Raw genomic sequence first — 19,656 nt, forward strand, 5'->3', positions numbered from 1 at the left:
TCTTCATTCCACCATTGGCGGCCGTGACTTTGGCTGTCTGGGCCCTAAGCTCTGGACTCTTGGCCCTCCGCCTGGCTGCCTCTCCCTCTGCTATTAAACAGCTTTGTGAAACCTCCCTCTCTGACTAAGCTGCACTAAGGCATCGAAACGTTAGCTACCGTTTCTCTCCATAGGTGTTGTCAGACCTGCTGAGATTGTGCAGCAATTTAGTTTTTGTTGCCCAAGACATTCTCAAGTAAAATCCCCCAGTCTTCACACTCCGTTTATGTTCCTGCCAAGTTTGGGATGTTAAATGGTGGCGATGAAATTTGTTGTATTATCATTAAAGTCTTGGCGGTGACGTCTAATTGCACAGCTTGCAATTTTAGCCAGGTGCCTGTATTCATAACCTCATTGCAATGTAAGCCTACTTGTGACAATAATAAAGATTATAATTATTACTTTTTGTGCCTGAATTGCCTTGTGCATGGTGTGGACTGTAGCTCACTCTGTAACAGGGTGGTGTTTGAGACCCAGCAGAAACCTCCCAGTGGGAGTGGGAGGTATCAGATCTCAGACTTGCCCGGTTTGGAGTTCAGCATTTAAATAAGCCTTGCAAAGGCAGACTTGCCACTCCGGCTTTCCAGAACCTTCCAGCGGTGGGCTTTGGTCGAAGAGTCAGGAAGACCAGGGAATCCCAGGCAAAAGGAGGTGAGGGAGCCTCTGAAGCAGCATTTTGGCTGTTCAGCAATGGGACAATGCCACAAAGAGGGTTTGCTGCTCACTGTCCAAGTTACCTCGAGATTTTTGAGATGGGAAGCTTTGGGACCTCAGGGAAGTTTGCAAAACATTTCTTTAAAAATATCCCTGCCTCCCATGTTGTGTCGGGATTGGTTAGGCTGGGGCAGCACGGCGGCACAGTGGGTTAGCCCTGTTGCCTCACGGCGCCGAGATCCCAGGTTCGATCCCGACTCTGGGTCACTGTCCGTGTGGAGTTTGCACATTCTCCCCGTGTCTGCGTGGGTTTCGCCCCCACAACCCAAAGATGTGCGGGCGGTGGATTGGCCATGCTAAATTGCCCCTTAATTGGAAAAAATGAATCGGGTACTCTAAATTTATATTTAAAAAAGGATTGGTCAGGCTGATCATTTTGGAACTTTAAGAGAAAGTAAATGCTGGAGTTGGACAAGAAAGTGGGGTTTTGACGAGTTTAGAGATATGGGGGGGGGGGGGGGGGAGGCGTTAGAAGTGTTTAAATGCTTTCCTTTTTGTAAGGGGTGCATGCTCTATCCTATTTTGAATTGGATGTTAATTTGCTAAACTGTTTATCGTTTAGAGGGTTAAGTTGTTCTGTTCTGTTGGCATGTTGCCCTTCTTTCTTTGTATTATTTTCCTTTTTGGAGGGTTTTGTAAACTTATTGAAAAACTTTGAATAATACATTTTTTTAAAAAAAAGAAGTGCTTAAATGCAAGGATGAAAATGTTAAAATCCAAGTGGGATATTAAATGGTAGAAATTAAATGCAAGCAGGATATTTTAAAAGCTTGTATTTAAATCACAGCCAGTAGCTGTGTGAGTGTTTGACTTTCACCACATTGTTTGGAGCAAATGGGCAATTTGACTATGGCTGCAGATAAGTAACATTATCTAGTCTACCGCTGAATTCCGTTTGTCTTCTGTGCATTTTAGCCGCCCCCAGTCTGTGTTGAAGAAAATAATAATTCGGTGTTCGATTTGTGTTTGGATGCAAACGGGAGGGGCACAGATAGCGTGAGTGAGTTAGAACTCGACTCTGTGTCCAGGCGAACTTCAGCAAGCCGCCTCTTGAAATTACAGCTTCCAAACTTCTCGCTCTGTTAAACTCTTTAAAAGTTGTGTGTGTTTAATTTTTTAAAAAATGTCTCCCTGTGTCCTGATGACCAGGTTCATGTCAAATTGGAGATTAATCATTTTAGAGAGGAAGAGGAGAACTGGGGGGGGGCTGGGAGAAGTTGGATAAAAGACTTTCCAGAAGTCTGGAAGAATGTCAACTCTGGCAAAAGTGATTGGCTGATTTCTTCCCTTCTCTGTCCTCTCTCTTCCCCCTCCCTCAATGATTGCTGCACTTTTAACAAAAAAAACGCTTCAGCCTTAAAGCAGGATTGTCTAAAAAAAAAGTTGAGGCAGTGGAATCTCTTGTTCACAGACCCACCTCACTAAAGCCAGCCCTGTTGGTGGGGGGGGGGGAGGGGAGGGGAGGGCACACAATTCCTCCCAACCCATTTGAAGTCCTGGCCACATGATCCTGTGCTTGATATGTTTATTTTCTTTCAGAATGACAAAGGCAAAAGTTGACATCACTTTGAAAATGGTACAAGGTTAGACCCTCTCTGATATTTCTTGTGAATTTTCTTTTGAAGAATGTCCATGTATTGCCCCCCCCCCCCCCCGCCCCCCCAAATCTCATGGTTTTTCATTGATGTGAGGGAGGGGCCGGAACAAGTTTGGAATTTCGCTCCTGTGGAATGGTGTTTTTTTTGGAGAAGGGAATGCAGACAAAACATTTTTCTTTCTCGCTCTTTCCCTGGTATGCAGGGACAGGACACGTTGCTGCTCGAACAGGAAGTCATTCTGTCCTGTGCCCTCATCTCATTCCACATAGGAGACCTCTGCCGTTGGGAATGTTGCATTTCAAACTTAAGAGTCACGTAGGCATTTTGTATCTGCTTAAGACTCTGCACTTTCCAGCCAGATTTCAGTTTGAATTGTTGTGAAACTAACTCCCCCTTAGCGATAAGAGGGTGGAAAAAAAATCAGAATTGTACTTCAAAGTTCTCATCATTGTTTTCAAACCTCTCCATGGCCTTGCCCCTCCCTATCTCCGTTATCTCCTCCAGCTCGACAACTCGCCAAGATCTCTGCTCCTCTAATTCTGGCCTTTTTGCTCATCCACGGGTTGAGTGGCTCCACCGATAGTAGCCGTGCCGCCTCAGCCCGAAGCTCTGGGATTCTCTCCCTCAACCTCTCTCCTGCTCGCGACTTCTATCGGCCAACAGGGCGGGTTCAATCCCCGTGACTGGCTGAGGTCATTCATGAAGGCTCCGCCTGAGGTGTGGTGACCCTCAGATTAAACCACCACCAGCCAGCTCACCCCCCTCAAAGGGGAACGCAGTCGATGGTCATCTGGGACTGTGACGACTTTACCTTTACTTGCACTTCTCTGTCCTCCTTCAAGACATTGCTTTACAAGTTACCTCCTTTGAGTCCTCGGTTCTGAATAGCTCCTTAATCCTGTGAAATCTGTTCAGATTACACTCCTGTGAGGTGCATCAAGATGTTTTACTGCATAAAAGGTGCTATATAAATGCAAGTTATTGTTTTTCTATCTCTGTCACAGCCACTGAAGCAAAGGAAGCAGCCATTGCACCGGTTAATCTAATTTTCCCGATCAGGAAATGGGAATAGATTGAATTGCTGTTAACTTTTCCCCAAGGAGAGGAGAGCTGCTTGTCTGAATTCCTTTTCCCAGGACCTCGCAGCTAAGACGGGAGAGGGGGATCTACATCCTGGGTTGTGTCTTTGTTTAAAATGATTGAGGCAGAGCATTTAATTGACAGCATTTGGGCGTGGCCAAATTATTGTCTAGAGTTGAGTTGCCAGCTCACCAGATCTGAGGACAGGGCTGGGGGTGACTAGAGAGGAAATTTGTAAGGGCAGTAAACATTTTTTTCTCTCATTTTTTTTTAATTAGTCGCAAAAAGAACGGAGATGGGGAGAAAAGATTCTTCTGCCCAACAGTCAGGATTCATTCAAATGTTTAATAAAGCTGTGGCAATGTGGCCACTTTCATGTGCTTGTCAGGTGACCAGTGGCATGAGTGTGGGGTGCTGGGTGGTCAGAGAGCGGTGTACAGTGCAGAAAAGGCCCTTCAGCCAATCGCGTCTGCGCGGGTCAAAAACAACAGCACTAGGTCCATAGCCTTGTGTGCTGATGGAACCATGAATTCACCAGACACATGCTTTCAGATATGAACAGTGGTTTTAATCTACTTACTACAGAGCCAGCCTGTTACCCGTTGATGAACTCTCGATGAACGGCAGGCTGACTCTGGACAAGGGTATTTATACAGCAGCACAGGGGGGAGGAGTCATGGGCGGAGCCAAGGGTGGAGCCCTGTACAAACCCCTGAGCATTCCCAGAGCTACTCCCCCTAGTGGTCGGATAACGCAACTGCGCTTACAACGGTATTGGTAAATACAGTGTGAATTACCAAGTTACATTCACCACATGTGCTATGCTGTTTCAAGTGCTTATCTGAAAGCTTCTTAAATGTTTTTTTTTTTTTTTTTTTAAATAATTTTTATTGAAAGAGTTTTTCCATACAAACATTTACCCCTACTAATTTTTAAATTATTTACAACACAATCCCTCTAGGCAAATGTCCCTCCCTCGCCCGCCCTCTCGCGCGCACCAGTCCTCCCCCCCCCCCCCCCCCCCCCCCCCAGGCAACCTTAACAAACAAGGCAGCCTACAGTTTCAGACATGAGCAGCGAGCAGACTTGCCCGCGTTACAGTCGTGCATGTCCCCCCACGACCCTTGCTGCCCCCCCCCCTCCCTCCACCCCCCCTCCCTCCCTCCCCCCCCCTCCCCCCCCCCCCCCCCCCCCCCCCCCCCCGCGGGTTGCTGCTGCCACGACCCCGAACGTCTATCTCTGATCTAAAAAGTCAAGGAAAGGTTGCCACCGCCTGGAGAATCCCTGTACCGACCCTCTCAGGGCAAATTTGATCCTTTCTAGCTGAATATAGCTAGCCATATCGTTAATCCAAGTTTCAACGCTTGGAGGCCTCGCGTCCTTCCATTGAATTAATATCCTTCGTCGAGCCACTAGGGATGCAAAGGCCAGTATTCCGGCCTCCCTAGCCTCCTGTACCCCCGGTTCTACCCCGACCCCAAAGATCGCAAGCCCCCATCCTGGTTTGACCCTGGACCCCACCACCTTCGACACCGTCCTTGCCACCCCCTTCCAGAACCCTTCCAGCACCGGACATGCCCAGAACATATGCACATGGTTCGCTGGGCTTCCCAGACATCTGACACACCTGTCCTCACCCCCAAAGAACCGGCTCATCCTTGTCCCCGTCATGTGAGCTCTATGCAGCACCTTAAATTGAATGAGGCTCAGCCTCGCACACGAGGAGGAAGAATTGACCTTCTCCAGTGCATCCGCCCACGTCCCGTCTTCTATCTGCTCTCCCAGCTCCCCTTCCCACTTGGCTTTCAGCTCCTCCCCTGATGCTTCTTCCGCCTCCTGCATTATCTTGTAGATGTCTGATATCTTCCCCCCTCCGACCCAGACCCCCGAGAGCACCCTATCACTCGCCCCCTTACTGGGGAGCAGGGGGAACCCCTCCACCTGCCGTCTAGCAAATGCCTTCACTTGTAAATATCTGAACATGTTTCCCGGGGGGAGCTCAAACTTCTCCTCCAGCCCTCCCAGGCTCGCAAACCTCCCCTCTATAAACAGGTCCTTCAGCTGCCGTATGCCCACCCTGTACCAGCTCTGAAATCCCCCGTCGATGTTCCCCGGGATGAATCTATGGTTCCCTCTTATTGGCGCCGCCAACAGACCTCCCATTTCCCCCCTATGTCGCCTCCACTGCCCCCATATCTTGAGGGTGGCCGCCACCACCGGGCTCGTGGTGTACCTCGTGGGGGGGAGCGGCCATGGTGCCGTTACTAGGGCCCCCAGGCTTGTGTTGCCACAGGACGCCCTCTCCATTCGTTTCCAAGCTGCCCCCTCCCCTTCCATCATCCACTTGCGCACCATTGACACATTTGCCGCCCAGTAGTACCCCGAAAGATTGGGTAGTGCCAGCCCTCCACTGTCCCTACTCCGCTCCAAAAAGACCCTCCTCACCCTTGGGGTGCCATGCGCCCACACGTAGCTCATGATGCTACTCGTCACCTTTTTGAAGAAGGCCCTAGGGAGGAAGATGGGCAAGCACTGAAATAAAAACAAGAACCTTGGGAGGACCGTCATTTTGATTGACTGCACCCTCCCCGCCAGCGACAACGGTACCATGTCCCACCTCTTAAATTCCTCCTCCATCTGTTCCACCAGCCTGGAAAAGTTCAACTTGTGGAGGGTCCCCCAGTTCCTTGCCACCTGCACCCCTAAGTACCTAAAGCTCTTTCCTGCTCGCTTGAAGGGGAGTCTCCCAATACCCTCTCCCTGGTCCCCCGGGTGTATCACAAAAACCTCGCTTTTGCCCAAATTTAGTTTGTACCCCGAAAAGTCCCCAAACTCTGCTAATAGTTCCATTATCTCCGGCATTCCCCCTTCTGGGTCTGCCACGTACAGCAGTAGATCATCCGCATACAGCGATAAGCTTCTTAAATGTTGAGAACGTTTCTACCTCTACTATCCTTTCAGGTACTGAGTTCCAGATTCCCACTACCCTCTGAGTGAAAACGTTTTTCCTCAAATGCCCTGTCCTTTACTTAAATCTGTGCCCCCTGGTTATTGATCACTCAACAGCACGGTAGCGCAAGTGAATGGGAAGCACGGTAGCACAAGTGGATAGCACTGTGGCCTCACAGCGCCAGGGCCTCAGGTTCGATTCCCTGCTGGGTCATTGTCTCTGCGGAGTCTGTACGTTCTCCCCGTGTCTGTGTGGGTTTCCTCCGGGTCCTCCCACAATCCAAAGACGTGCAGGTTAGGTGGATTGGCCGTGATAAATTGCCTCTTAGTGACCAAAAAAAAAGGTTAGGAGGTGTTATTGGGTTACGGGGATAGGGTGGAAGTGAGGGCTTAAGTGGGTCAGTGCAGGCTCGATGGGCCGAATAGCCTCATTTTGCACTGTGTGTTCTATGTTCTACGAAGGAAGGGGAGAAGTATCTTCCTATCCATCCTATCTGTGTCCCCCCATAATTTTGTACACCTCAATCGGGTCCTTCCTCAGACTTCTCTGCTCTAAGGACATTAGTGAACGAGATGGATTTTCCACAACAATCGACGATAGTGTCCTGAACACCATCACTGAGACTAACTTTATATTCCAGATTTATTAACTGAATATAAATCCCACCAGCGGCAGTGGTGGGATTTGAAGCCAATATCCCTGAAGCATTCGTCTGGGCCTCGGGATTACCCAAGATGTTGCCACTACACCACTAAATCTAGTGTGTGAGTTTCCACTGAGGGTCGTGGTTGGGAGGGACAAAGATGCAAACACTTACAATAGATTATAAGAACATAAGAACTAGGAGCAGGAGTAGGCCATCTGGCCCCTCGAGCCTGCTCCGCCATTCAATGAGATCATGGCTGATCTTTTGTGGACTCAGCTCCATTTTCCGGACCGAACACCATAACCCTTAATCCCTTTATTCTTCAAAAAACTATCCATCTTTACCTTAAAAACATTTAATGAAGGAGCCTCAACTGCTTCACTGGGCAAGGAATTCCATAGATTCACAACCCTTTGGGTGAAGAAGTTCCTCCTAAACTCAGTCCTAAATCTACTTCCCCTTATTGTGAGGCTATGTCCCCTAGTTCTGCTTTCACCCGCCAGTGGAAACAACCTGCCCGCATCTATCCTATCTATTCCCTTCATAATTTTAAATGTTTCTATAAGATCCCCCCTCATCCTTCTAAATTCCAACGAGTACAGTCCCAGTCTACTCAACCTCTCCTCATAATCCAACCCGTTCAGCTCTGGGATTAACCTAGTGAATCTCCTCTGCACACCCTCCAGTGCCAGTATGTCCTTTCTCAAGTAAGGAGACCAAAACTGAACACAATACTCCAGGTGTGGCCTCACTAACACCTTATACAATTGCAACATAACCTCCCTAGTCTTAAACTCCATCCCTCGAGCAATGAAGGACAAAATTCCATTTGCCTTCTTAATCACCTGTTGCACCTGTAAACCAACCTTCTGTCACTCATGCACAAGCACACCCAAGTCTCTCTGCACAGCGGCATGCTTTAATATTTTATCGTTTAAATAATAATCCCGTTTGCTGTTATTCCTACCAAAATGGATAACCTCACATTTGTCAACATTGTATTCCATCTGCCAGACCCTAGCCCATTCACTTAACCTATCCAAATCCCTCTGCAGACTTCCAGTATCCTCTGCACTTTTCGCTTTACCACTCATCTTAGTGTCATCTGCAAACTTGGACACATTGCCCTTAGTCCCCAACTCCAAATCATCTATGTAAATGGTGAACAATTGTGGGCCCAACACGGATCCCTGAGGGACACCACTATCTACTGATTGCCAACCAGAGAAACACCCATTAATCCCCACTCTTTGCTTTCTATTAATTAACCAATCTGACCATTTATCATAATACTCTTTGGGGAGTCTTGCTACGACGTGTTACTCTAGGTTACAATACTGACTGTCCCTCAATGGCTGGATTGCCCTTTAGGACAGCCTCCAGTCATGAAAGGCGTGATTAATAATGCAATATCATTGACTTTTAACTGTCCTCAGATACGGCTTCACAATTTCCCAGCTCGGCACTCCCTCAGTTTCAAGAGCCCTGTTACAGTCAATTTTCGCTCTGGGGAGAGAGGCCAACCCTGGAAGCCAGTTGTAGGCACCCACAGAAATGGGAGAGTTTTGAGGAGGGCTGGTTAAACAGCGTATCCCTGTTCCCTGTGATTTTGTCTCCTTTGCATTAAAAGCGAGTAGGTCTTCCAGCCCTCACCCCTCACATTCCCTCATTAATTCGCCACGTCTCTTCCATGGCCCCAAAGCCTCCTCCAAACCAACTCATGCCTCCATGACATCACTGAGCCAGTATCCACTATGGGCAGACTTCAGGAGCCATGTGAAGATGAAAAGAAATAAACTTATGACAATCTAATAAAAGATTGCCACCTGTGATTAAATGTATTCCTGGAGATTTTGTTGCATGATTTGTTCCCACACTCCAGCCATTTGTTGGCCAATGTATCCATCCATGTGGCGTGCTGCCTTCCTCTGCCAATTGGAAAGCAAAGAGACTCATTATCCAATTGGAATATGCTTGACTGTCAACCAAACAGACCTTTTTTCCACTTCCAATATTTTTGTATCTCGGAAAGAGACATGGTGATAGAAAATTACAAAAAAAACAATCTTTCGTAATGTCGCCATGATTTTTTTCCAGAGTTTCACACAATAATGCCCTGGAGATTGAGCTTCAATGCCTGTAGATTCTTGGACTCTCAATAAACCTCGCACTCATACGCACTTGATACTCTTAAAAATGTCCATTCATGAAACCAATTCAAAGATTTTAAATTCCAGGGCAGCACAGTGGCGCAGTGGTCAGCACAGCTGCCTCACGGCGCCGAGGTCCCAGGTTCGATCCCGGCTCTGGGTCACTGTCCGTGTGGAGTTTGCACATTCTCCCCGTGTTTGCGTGGGTTTCGCCCCCACAACCCAAAGATGTGCAGGGTAGGTGGATTGGCCACGCTAAATTGCCCCTTAATTGGACAAAATGAATTGGGTACACTAAATGTATATTTAAAAAGATTTTAAATTCCAAGTTTTCAATCTGTTATGAAACCAAAGATCTATTCAGTAACCACATCCAAGCTAATTCCCTTGAATAGCTTGCTGGACCTGTCAATAAAGATGTGAACACCACTCCCCCACTGCGATAAGTGTTTTAGTACCTTTTGCAACTCAGCCAAGCATTCATAATGGCCCCCAGCTGCAATAAGAGCCTTTGGGAAATGTCAGCAAAGTCAACAGAAACTGTGGGACCCAACAGTAATTGTTTATTATATTCAAAGTGATACAGTATTGAATGTTATTGCTGTACACACATATGCACATATAAACATACACAGACATACACACATAAACTTTAGATGAGTCAGTGGCATAGTGGTATTGTCACTGGACTAGTAATCCAGAGACACAGGGTAAAGCTCTGAGGACCTGGGTTTGAATCCCACCAGGGCAGTGGGTAGAATTTGATTTTAATCTGGAATTAAAAGTCTAATGACGACCATGAAACCATTGTCAATTGTCGGAAAAAACCATCCGGTTCCCCTTCAAGTCACTCACCGTCTTTACTTGGAAATATATCGCCGTTTCTTTACTGTCGCAGGGACAAAATCCTGGAACTCCCACCCTAACAGCACAGTGGGTGTACCTACACCTGAAGGACTGCAGCGGTTCAAGAAGGCAGCTCACCACCACCTTCTGAAGGGCAACCAGGGATGGGCAATAAACGCTGGCCTAGCCAACAACGCCCACATCCTGAAAATTAATTTTAAAAGGTCAGCCCTGCAACATCCTCAAACCTTTTGAGTAAAGACTTTGTTTCTCTTTGTTTTCCAGGATTACACTGCCAACGTTTACCGAAACCATGTGGGTGAACAGGCTCATGACCATTTGCCTCCTGCTTGTTGTTGTGGTGGCGGAGGAGAAGTTAAGTGAACATGCAGCCACCCTGGCAGAGAGCAGCGCCAAACTGGGCCTGAACCTCTACCTCACCATGGCCAAGGTCAAGGGCTCTGAGAACATCCTCATCTCCCCTGTGGTGGTGGCCTCTTCCCTCGGATTGGTGTCACTCGGTGCCAAGGGCCCGACCGCGAGTGAGGCCAAGGCGCTGCTGGATATGAGCAAGGTCCAAGACGACAAGCTCCACTCAGCACTTTCCCAGCTGCTGGGCGAAGTCAGCAATTCCACGGCTCGCAATGTGACCTGGAGACTGGGAAACCGGCTGTATGGGCCAGCCTCGGTCAACTTTGCCGAGGATTTTGTGAAGAAGAGCAAGAAGCACTACAACTATGAGCCTTCCAAGATCAACTTCAGGGACAAGAAAGGTGCGCTGAAGTCCATCAATGAGTGGGCAGCAGAAACCACTGAGGGCAAGCTTCCCGAGGTCACCAAAGAACTGTCGAAAACTGATGGAGCCATGATCATCAATGCAATGTTCTTCAAAAGTATGTAGCTAGCCACAGGGCTTACACGTGAGGCATTAGTTTCAATCCATTGCTCTTGTGCAAGCAATTAAATTCACTACATTTCCTTTTCTTTCACAGCTCACTGGGATGAAAGATTCCATCACAAGATGGTAGACCAGCGTAGTTTCATGGTGAGCCGCTCGGTAACAATTAGCATTGACATGATGCATCGGACAGGTACGTCTTCTCCAGCGCTGAGCCTGTAAGCTAAGTCATCACTCTAGTGCAGTACTGCAGGAGAGCTGCAACTATAGAGGTGCCATAACATATTAAAACCAAGGCCCTATCTGCCCAATCTGGTGGATGCAGATGATCCCAAGACACTATCGCAGAATCACAGGATTATTACAGCACAGAAGGAGGGCATTCAGCCGACCGTGTCTGTAGTAGCTCTCCCAAGTGAGCATTATGGCTTAGCAAAGAGGAAAGGAGAGTCCTGACCAATATTCATCCGCCGATCATCACCCCAAAAACAAAATTATCTGGTCATTATAACATCACTCTGTGTGGGTGTAAATTGGCTGCTATGTTTCCTACAATTAAAATAGTAACTGCACTTCAAAACTTCCATTGGGAACTCCTTAAGGAGATGGCAGTCACAACCGGGAGACAGTCGCTGATGGCTGTGATCCCTGGTGACCCACTGTCGGGAAGGGACAGAAGCGAATACCTCAGCTGGCTGAGAATGGGGCCGGGTGAAAACCGAGACCAGGGAACCGGGCACCTTCTCAGCACACAGTCTGCCTCTTCAGTAAGTGTGGCAGAGATTGTCGTGCCAGTGTGAGCCTCCTGATCAACACCAGGCAATGGTGTACACAGAGTTGACACCCCCCCCCACCAAAGCGCATACCACCATCTTACGGGATAGAAGGCTGCCACAGAAGAGGAACATTTGCATTGGCTGTAAAGTGTCTTAAGGTGCCCTGCGGTTGTGACAGATGCTGTATAAATGCAAGTTCTGCGACGGCATGGTGGCACAGTGGTTAGCCCTGCTACCTTACGGCGCCGGGTTCGATCCCGGCCCCAGGCCACTGTCCGTGTGGAGTTTGCACATTCTCTCCGTGTCTGCGTGGGTTTCGCCCCCACAACCCAAAGTTGTTCCATCCAAACCCAAGATCTTTAATGCTTTCTTTTCTCTTCCACTTCAGGTCTTTATAACTTCTATAAGGATGAAAGCAACAAGCTGAACATCCTAGAGATGCCCCTAGCCCACCAGTTATCCAGTATGGTCTTCATTATGCCATACTATTTGCAGCCTCTGGACGAACTAGAGAAATTGCTGACCGAGGAACAGATTAGTACCTGGCTTGGCAAGCTTCAAAAACAGGCAGTGGCTATCTCCTTGCCAAAGGTCAAGCTGGGAGTTAGCCACGAGCTACAGGTAAGCGTAAAGAAAGAGTCCCGATCTGGTGGAACCCAGACCCCCACTGTCACCCGGCTCCCACTCTCGCTCTCTGGAGCCTGAAATTTACCTTGAAAACTTACCGTCCCCCTGTTTGCTGCTTTTCCAGTTCACAAAGGCTGGTTCCTTCATTCATTTGCTAGTGAGCCTATCATCAGCAAATGCAGCGAGAAACCAGCCTATGATTGAATGAACAGCGTTACAGCCTTCTTGCGACGTAAGTCAGTTGAATGGCCCAACAGGTTTGGCAGGGCAAGTACTGAGGGTTCGAAGGTCGCAGCCTCGCCTGCAGGCCATGAGTTGGGCAAGCCTGGTGGACAAGATTGGATTCAATTTGGTCAGTTGACACGAATTGTCATTAATGGCTGTTACTAAATGCTTTGCAGCACAGTGACCCAGGGAGCATTTGTTAGTACAGGACCTGGGGCCCATCATTATTCTCAAGTTCATTCCTGCTGCTTTGTCCACGGTTGAGTACTGCAATCCCTTCTTGAAAGAGCAAATTATGGCAACAATATCGGTGCTTACTTTCCACCCTCCTCAGTGTGAAGCATTCTTATTTGTTGAGAAAACTAACTGACCTGCTTCCCATCCAGATGCATCAGAACGTTACTGGGGTAAAAGGGTTAAATTATGGGGATAAGGTTGGAACATCTAGGCTGGTATTCCTTTGTGTTTCGAAGATTAAGTAATTGAGGTGTTCAAGATGATTGAAAGAGTTGGTAGAGTGGATAGAAACTATTTACTCTGATGGAAGGCTCTGTTTGTTTCCTGATTGGCAGTAGGAGGCAGGATATGGATGTGACAGGCGACCAGTGGTGACAGAGTTTGGAGGTGGGCGGTTGGATGGGTGTTGAAACTTCCAGGATTGAATCCAACCAGAGTTGGCTACCCTCAGTCCATTGGCAGTCTTGTGGCTCAGCAGGTCACACCCCTGCCACTGAGCTTGAAGTTCCAGGTTCAAGTCCCACCCCAGGACTCGTTGGCCACAAAGGAGAGTTTCATGGTCTGGTCCAACAGATTAATGATGAGCCTACTAATCCTTCCAGCACTGCCCCACCATTCCCCATAGGGAACAAAGTATGTTTGAACCCAAAGACCGACCAGTCCAAGAGGCAGAGTTAATGATGTTGACTGTTTTGTCCTGGACTGTGTTCAGCTCTTTGAGTGTTGTTGGCACTGTATCCATTCAGGAACATTCTTGACTGTAGCCGTTAGTAATGCAGAGAAGTGTGAGGTGGTTCATTTTGGCAGGAGGAGGATGGAGAGACTATAAAACAAAGGGAGAAACTCTAAAGGCGGTGCAGGAACAGAGAAACCTCAGTGTATATAAGTCATTGAAGATGGCAGGGCAGGTTGACAGAGCAATTGATAAAGCTTAAAGTATCTTGGGCGTTATTATAGGGTCATTGAATACAAGAGTAAGGAGGTCATGTTTGTTCTGACCCCTTTGGGGTCGAAGGTCTGTGCTTGATACGGTTCCCTCCCTTTACGCAGCTGAGTATGAACTCCGCCGGTAATTGGGGCCATGTTTCCCCTTAACAAGGGGGAACCACTCACCATAAAAACCCTGACCTGGGTGCAGGTCAGGGAGGGTGGCCCTTTGAGAGAAGAGCTGTAGTTTTGTTATTTGTGTATTCAGAGGGCAGCACGGTGGCCTAGTGGTTAGCACAACCGCCTCACGGCGCTGAGGTCCCAGGTTCGATCCCGGCTCTGGGTCACTGTCCGTGTGGAGTTTGCACATTCTCCCCGTGTCTGCGTGGGTTTCGCCCCCACAACCCAAAAATGTGCAGAGTAGGTGGATTGGCAACGCTAAAATGCCCCTTAATTGGAAAAAATAATTGGGTAATCTAAATTTAAAAAAACAAAAACAAAAAAAAAAAAATTTGTGTATTCAGTAATAAACCTTTTGTTAATTTCTACCCTACTGTGAGTTCTTGTAGTCTCTCCTGACAGATTCTTGTTAGGCCTAATCTGGAGCACTGCGTCCAGTTCTGGGCGCCGTAATTGAGGAATGATGTGAAGGCATTGGAGAGAGTACAGAGGAGGTTCGCAAAAACGATCCTGGGGGTAAAGTACTGGAGCTATGAGGATAGATAGGAGATGTTGGGGCTTGGAGAAAGGAAGGCTGAGTGGAGACTTGATAGAGGAATGCGAGATCCTGAGGGGTATGGACAAGGCAATTAGTGAGAAACTGTTCATACTCAAGACAGCATCAAGGATTGGAGGGTCTGTACTCGGAGTTTAAAAGGATTAGGGAGGATCTTACTCAAACTTACAAACTTACACTGCGAGGCCTGGATAGAGTGGACGTGGAGAGGATGTTTCCAATTGTAGGAGAAACTAGACACAGAGGACACAATCTCAGACTAAAGGGACGATCCTTCAAAACAGAGATGAGGAGGAATTTCTTCAGCCAGAGGGTGGTGAATCTGTGGAACTCTTTACTGCAGAAGGCTGTGGAGGCCAAATCACTGAGTGTCTTTAAGACAGAGATAGTTAGGTTCTTGATCAATAAGGGGATCAGGGGTTATGGGGAGAAGGCAGGAGAATGGGGATGAGAAAAACATCAGCCATGATTGAATGGCGGAGCAGACTTGATGGGCCGAGTGGCCTAGTTCTGCTCCCATGTCTTATGGCACAGATTCAAAATCATTACAGAATAAGTAAATGTGATAGGGGGAACAATGTTTTTCACGCAGTGGGTGGTTTGAGTCCACGTACTTCCTCCGAGGATGGTGGAGGCAGTTTCAATTGAGGTATTCAAAAGGGAACTGGATTGTTATCTGAAAAGAGAGAATGTGCAAGTTAATGGGGCTCAGGCAGGGGAGTGGGTTCAGGTGGAATGCTCACTCACACAGAGCCAGTACAGACTTGATGGGCCAAATGGACACCTGCTGGACTGTTAAGATGCTCTGATAACCACAAGCTCATTCATTGTCTGTGAAGCACTTTGGAGAGATGGTACTAGGTGCTAGAGTATTCCTTCAGTGATTTATCAAAAGTTATTCATAGAAGCAAAATACCGCGGATGCTGAAAATCTGAAATAAAAACAGAAAATGCTGGAAAACCTCAGCAGGTCTGGCAGCATTTGGAGAGAAAGGGTTCACATTTTGACAGTTCTGAAGAAGTGTGAAACCGACTTGAAAAGTTAATTCAGTTTCTCTTGTCACAGATCCTGCCAAACATGCTGGCTTTATCCAGCATTTTCTGCTTTTATTTCAATGATGATTCATTTTGGTCTCTTGCTAAAATTCGCCAACGGTGGTTCCTCCTACCTAGAGAACAAGATTATGAGGACAGATCACCCCAAGATGCCTTGTATCCCCTCAAGTACAGACGATTAAGTGGTGAACTGATCAAGGTGCTCAAAATGCTAAAAGGATTCGCGAGGGTGGATACGCAGAAACTATTACTCTGATGGGGGAATTGAACGAGGGAGCGCATCATTGAAGTTAAGGCTCGGTCATTCAGAATGAGATCAGAGGTAATGTTTCACACAAAAGGAAGTGAGAATCTAGCAATACATCCCTCCGCATCCCCACTCCCCCTTAAAAGAGAGTGGTTGCTGAGGGTGGGTCAATGGATTTGAGGGATATCGAGGGATATGGAGTCTAGGTGCAGATCTAATTGAGTGACGGACCAGGCTCGAAGAATTGAGTGGTTGACGCATGTTCCTGCACTAGTCATGACTGGGGCTGGTTTAGCACAGGGCTAAAGAGCTAGCTTTTAAAGCAGACCAAGGCAGGCCAGCAGCAGGGTTGAATTCCCGTACCAGCCTCCCCGAACAGGCGCCGGAATGTGGCGACTAGGGGCTTTTCACAGTAACTTCATTTGAAGCCTACTTGTGACAATAAGCGATTTTCATTTCATGTTGATGTTTAATTTCCACCTAGAAACACCTGGCCAGCATTGGTTTGGCAACAGCGGTTGACAAAAGTAAAGCCGACTTGTCCAAAATCTCCGGGAAGAAGGACCTGTACCTGGCCAATGTTCTCCATTCTGCCGCCCTGGAATTCAGCACTGACGGGAACCCATACGACGCCTTCATCTATGGGCGAGAGGAGCTGAAGAATCCCGAAGTCTTCTACGTCGATCACCCGTTTGTCTTCTTGGTCAAGGACAAAAAGACTAACTCAATCCTCTTCATCGGGCGGCTAGTGAAGCCGGAGGGCAGAAAACTGCATGACGAATTGTAGCCTCAGATTGCTTTCAGTCCTTACGACACAGATGGTGTGGTCAATGCTCCAAATGCAACGTTTTTTAAATTAATTTTTTTTTAAAAAACGGCAACTATTCTATCTTCATTGTTTGACGTCCTGGTCTTTGGGTTAGAGTGTTAGTGGTTTGGGAATGACCATCTCCAACCCCAACTCAGTGGGATGTTGCTGGCCAGTTAACCAAACGTAACTGGGGCCTCCAGCTCCCCTTTGGATCCACAACATATTTCCACTGAGGCTGGATTGCTGCTTCCGCTCCAAAAACGACTGCCCATAAAATCATTCGCAATAATGGCATTGAATAGAATCCAGTCAAGCTAACAGCTGAGAAGTAGGCCATTCAGGCAACTGATGTCTGCCAGTATTACTACTCCACACAAACCTCCCCCTCCCCCCACCCCCATCCTGTTTAATATCGTCCTATCACCATATCCATTTCTTCCTCACGTGTATCTCGAGCTTGACTTCAATTGTTGCACCCACATTCTCACCATTCCCTGGGAACAGAGATTTCGCCTGAATTGCCAATGAATTACTGCCCTATATTGTTTTTATAAAACATGTTGACCGCTTCTGGAAAGGTTTGATTTGAAATATTTTGATTTTAACCTCAGCCTTTTTTTTTTTGCCCGTGGAATATATTCCGAGAGGTTCCCATCCCCTATGGAACGGTGGAAATGTTGAACAGTTTGAACGCAGGAAGCTTGGTCCCCTGGCCGTGTAGGGGTATCTGATGTGAGGTTTTCGTACTCGGTCCACTTGAAGCGCGATAGACGCCCAACAGCATAATTAGAACCAGAAAAAAGTTACAGCACAGAAAGAGGCCATTTGGCCCATCTTGTTCATGCCATCCCGAGGACACCCAGGTGCCCTTTCTAATCCCACCTTCCTGCACCCAGTCCGTAGCCCTGTAGCTTGGAGCACTTAAGGCGCAGATCCCGGCACTTTTTAAAAGAGTTTAGGGTCTCTGCCTCCACCACCAACTCGGGCAGTGAATTCCAGACTTCCCACTACCCTGTGCGTAAAATGTTCTTCCTCACGTCTCCTCTACACCTTCTGCCACTTACCTTAAATCTATGCCCCCTGGTTCGAGAATCCTCCACCAAGGGAAACGATTTTATCCTGTCCACTCAATCTCTTGCCCTTCATATTTTTGTACACCTCAATTAGGTCACCCCTCCGCCTTCTTTGTTCCAAGGAAAATAACCCCAACCTATCCAATCCCTCCTCGTAGCCACACTTTCCTAGCCCTGGTACCATTCTTGTAAACCTCCTCTGCATCCTCTCCGGAGCAACGACATACTTCCTACGATGTTGTGTCCAGAATTGTACACGATACTCCAGTTGTGGCCTCACCAGTGTTTTATACAATTCCAACATGATATCCTTACTTTTATATTCTATACCTCTGCTAATGAACATTCCATATGCTTTCTTTACAATCTGGCTGCCTTCTGAGCTTGGCTGCTCCATGGTCTTTGATAAATGTTGGTTGACGAACAAGCTGTCAATTACTGACGGGGGTTAGCCTAGGTGACTCACTGACTCAGTCTAGTTGCACCACTTGGTGTGGGTGACTTAGATTTTGCCACAGAGATCGGTCCATGCTGGCGATTATGCTGCACAAGAGCCTCCTTCCACCCTATTTCATCTCACCCCATCAACTTAAGTCCTTTCTCCCTCATGTGTTTATCTAACCTCCCCTTAAATGTACCTTTGCCACTCACCTCAAATACTTCATCAGGTAGAAAGTTCCACATTCTGGTTTAGCAAGGGGCTGGTTTAGCAAGGGGCTGGTTTCGCAAGGGGCAGGTTTAGCACAGTGGGCTAAGACAGCTGGCTTGTAATGCAGAACAAGGCCGGCAGCGCGGGTTCAATTCCCGTTCCAGCCTCCCCGAACAGGCGCCGGAATGTGGCGACTAGGGGCGTTTCACAGTAACTTCATTGAAGCCTACTCGTGACAGTAAGCGATTATTAACATTATAGGAATTTCTCTTGGATTCATTCATGATTTTCTTATCTTTATGAACCCCTGGTTTTGAACTTGTCTACAACCCACTGGATAAAGAACATACTGGTGGGGGTATATTCCAGTTTAGAGGGAGTCCGATTTCCATTTTATTCATGTATGTTGTAGCTGGGAGCTGTGGATAGTGATGGTCGAGGCTCCAATATTCCTTCCATCACATGGCTGGCCAGCAATCTCTCCCGCTCTTACGCCTGCCTTCATCGAGTGTGGGAAGGACTTGCAGGTCAACGGTCAACCTGCTTTGGCTATGTTGCGAACACACCTTCCATGGAGTCTTGAAGTGGGACTCAAACCCGGAGCTCCCGGCTCAGAGGCAGAGTTGCCACCCACTGCACCACAAGACCTCCTATAAAGAACAGAGAGCCAGTGCCAAATTGTTCCTTAAAAATTTTTTTTTTTTTCTTGCAGTTTGTGCAAAAACATTTGGGGTGAGCTGGAACAGCATTGTGAGCAGTTAATGCATATCTTGTAAAGGGGTGGATGATGATATACTAGATAGAAGGGACGTTCTATCATTGACCTACCCAATGACTGTCACTGGATGTATACATGTTGCATAACTTCCTGCACCACACATCTGTGTTGATGGATTTGTGACAACTGTTATAACAGCTATGCAACCACATTTTGGTTCTGTTTTACAATAAAATTTGAAATGATAAATCTTTCTGCCATTCTTTTTTTTTGTCTTCAACAGAGAGCACAGTTCGAGGGAGGCTGAGGGAAACTTTGCCAATGGTCAATTAGTTCAGTAGGCTCACCAGTTCTAGAAATCCAGCGGGAATCTGATCGATGGGGGTTGAAATGCAGAATTCCCTCAGCACCCTCGGGCAATGAGAATACAGGAAGTCGGAACAGGACGCGGCCAAAAGGTTCCTCCAGCCGGCGTTTAATAAGTTGAAATAAATCAACATCCATTTTCCTCCCAACCAAAATCTTGAATATACTCAACAGCTGAGCACTGGCAGGCCTCTCCCTCAAGAATTCCAGATGTTGGAGCTCCCTACTGCTGAAACCCTCAGTCATGCCTCCACCCCTACATCAGCCCCTCTGCTGATGGGGTTACG

The 19,656-nt window shown here is 47.5% G+C and overlaps 1 protein-coding gene across 3 annotated transcripts; it reads left to right on the plus strand.

Moving 5' to 3' along the window:
- Positions 1 to 542: 542 nt before the first annotated feature.
- Positions 543 to 19,252, plus strand: serpinh1b (serpin peptidase inhibitor, clade H (heat shock protein 47), member 1b). 3 transcript variants are annotated; one of them, XM_038818107.1, is made up of 6 exons: positions 557 to 690; positions 2,293 to 2,336; positions 10,309 to 10,916; positions 11,016 to 11,114; positions 12,086 to 12,318; positions 16,237 to 19,252. In XM_038818107.1, the coding sequence occupies exons 3-6, from the start codon at positions 10,337 to 10,339 to the stop codon at positions 16,537 to 16,539; spliced, it is 1,215 nt and encodes a 404-aa protein (XP_038674035.1). In that variant the 5' UTR covers positions 557 to 690; positions 2,293 to 2,336; positions 10,309 to 10,336; the 3' UTR covers positions 16,540 to 19,252. The 3 variants fall into 3 exon arrangements, with proteins under 3 accessions (XP_038674034.1, XP_038674035.1, XP_038674036.1); XM_038818108.1 differs by having other exon boundaries at positions 2,293 to 2,329; XM_038818106.1 differs by lacking the exon at positions 2,293 to 2,336 and having other exon boundaries at positions 543 to 690.
- Positions 19,253 to 19,656: the final 404 nt, after the last annotated feature.

This window comes from Scyliorhinus canicula, chromosome 14 (genome assembly GCF_902713615.1).
Source record: "Scyliorhinus canicula chromosome 14, sScyCan1.1, whole genome shotgun sequence".
In the NCBI taxonomy this organism is placed as follows: Eukaryota; Metazoa; Chordata; class Chondrichthyes; order Carcharhiniformes; family Scyliorhinidae; genus Scyliorhinus; species Scyliorhinus canicula.

Excerpts from the sequence above, each read along its gene's own strand:
- serpinh1b (XM_038818106.1), top strand. The coding sequence starts at position 10,337 with ATGTGGGTGAACAGGCTCATGACCATTTGCCTCCTGCTTGTTGTTGTG. Across the intron at positions 10,917-11,015 it reads CAATGCAATGTTCTTCAAAA|CTCACTGGGATGAAAGATTC; the intron begins GTATGTAGCTAG and ends TTTCTTTCACAG. Across the intron at positions 12,319-16,236 it reads GAGTTAGCCACGAGCTACAG|AAACACCTGGCCAGCATTGG; the intron begins GTAAGCGTAAAG and ends ATTTCCACCTAG.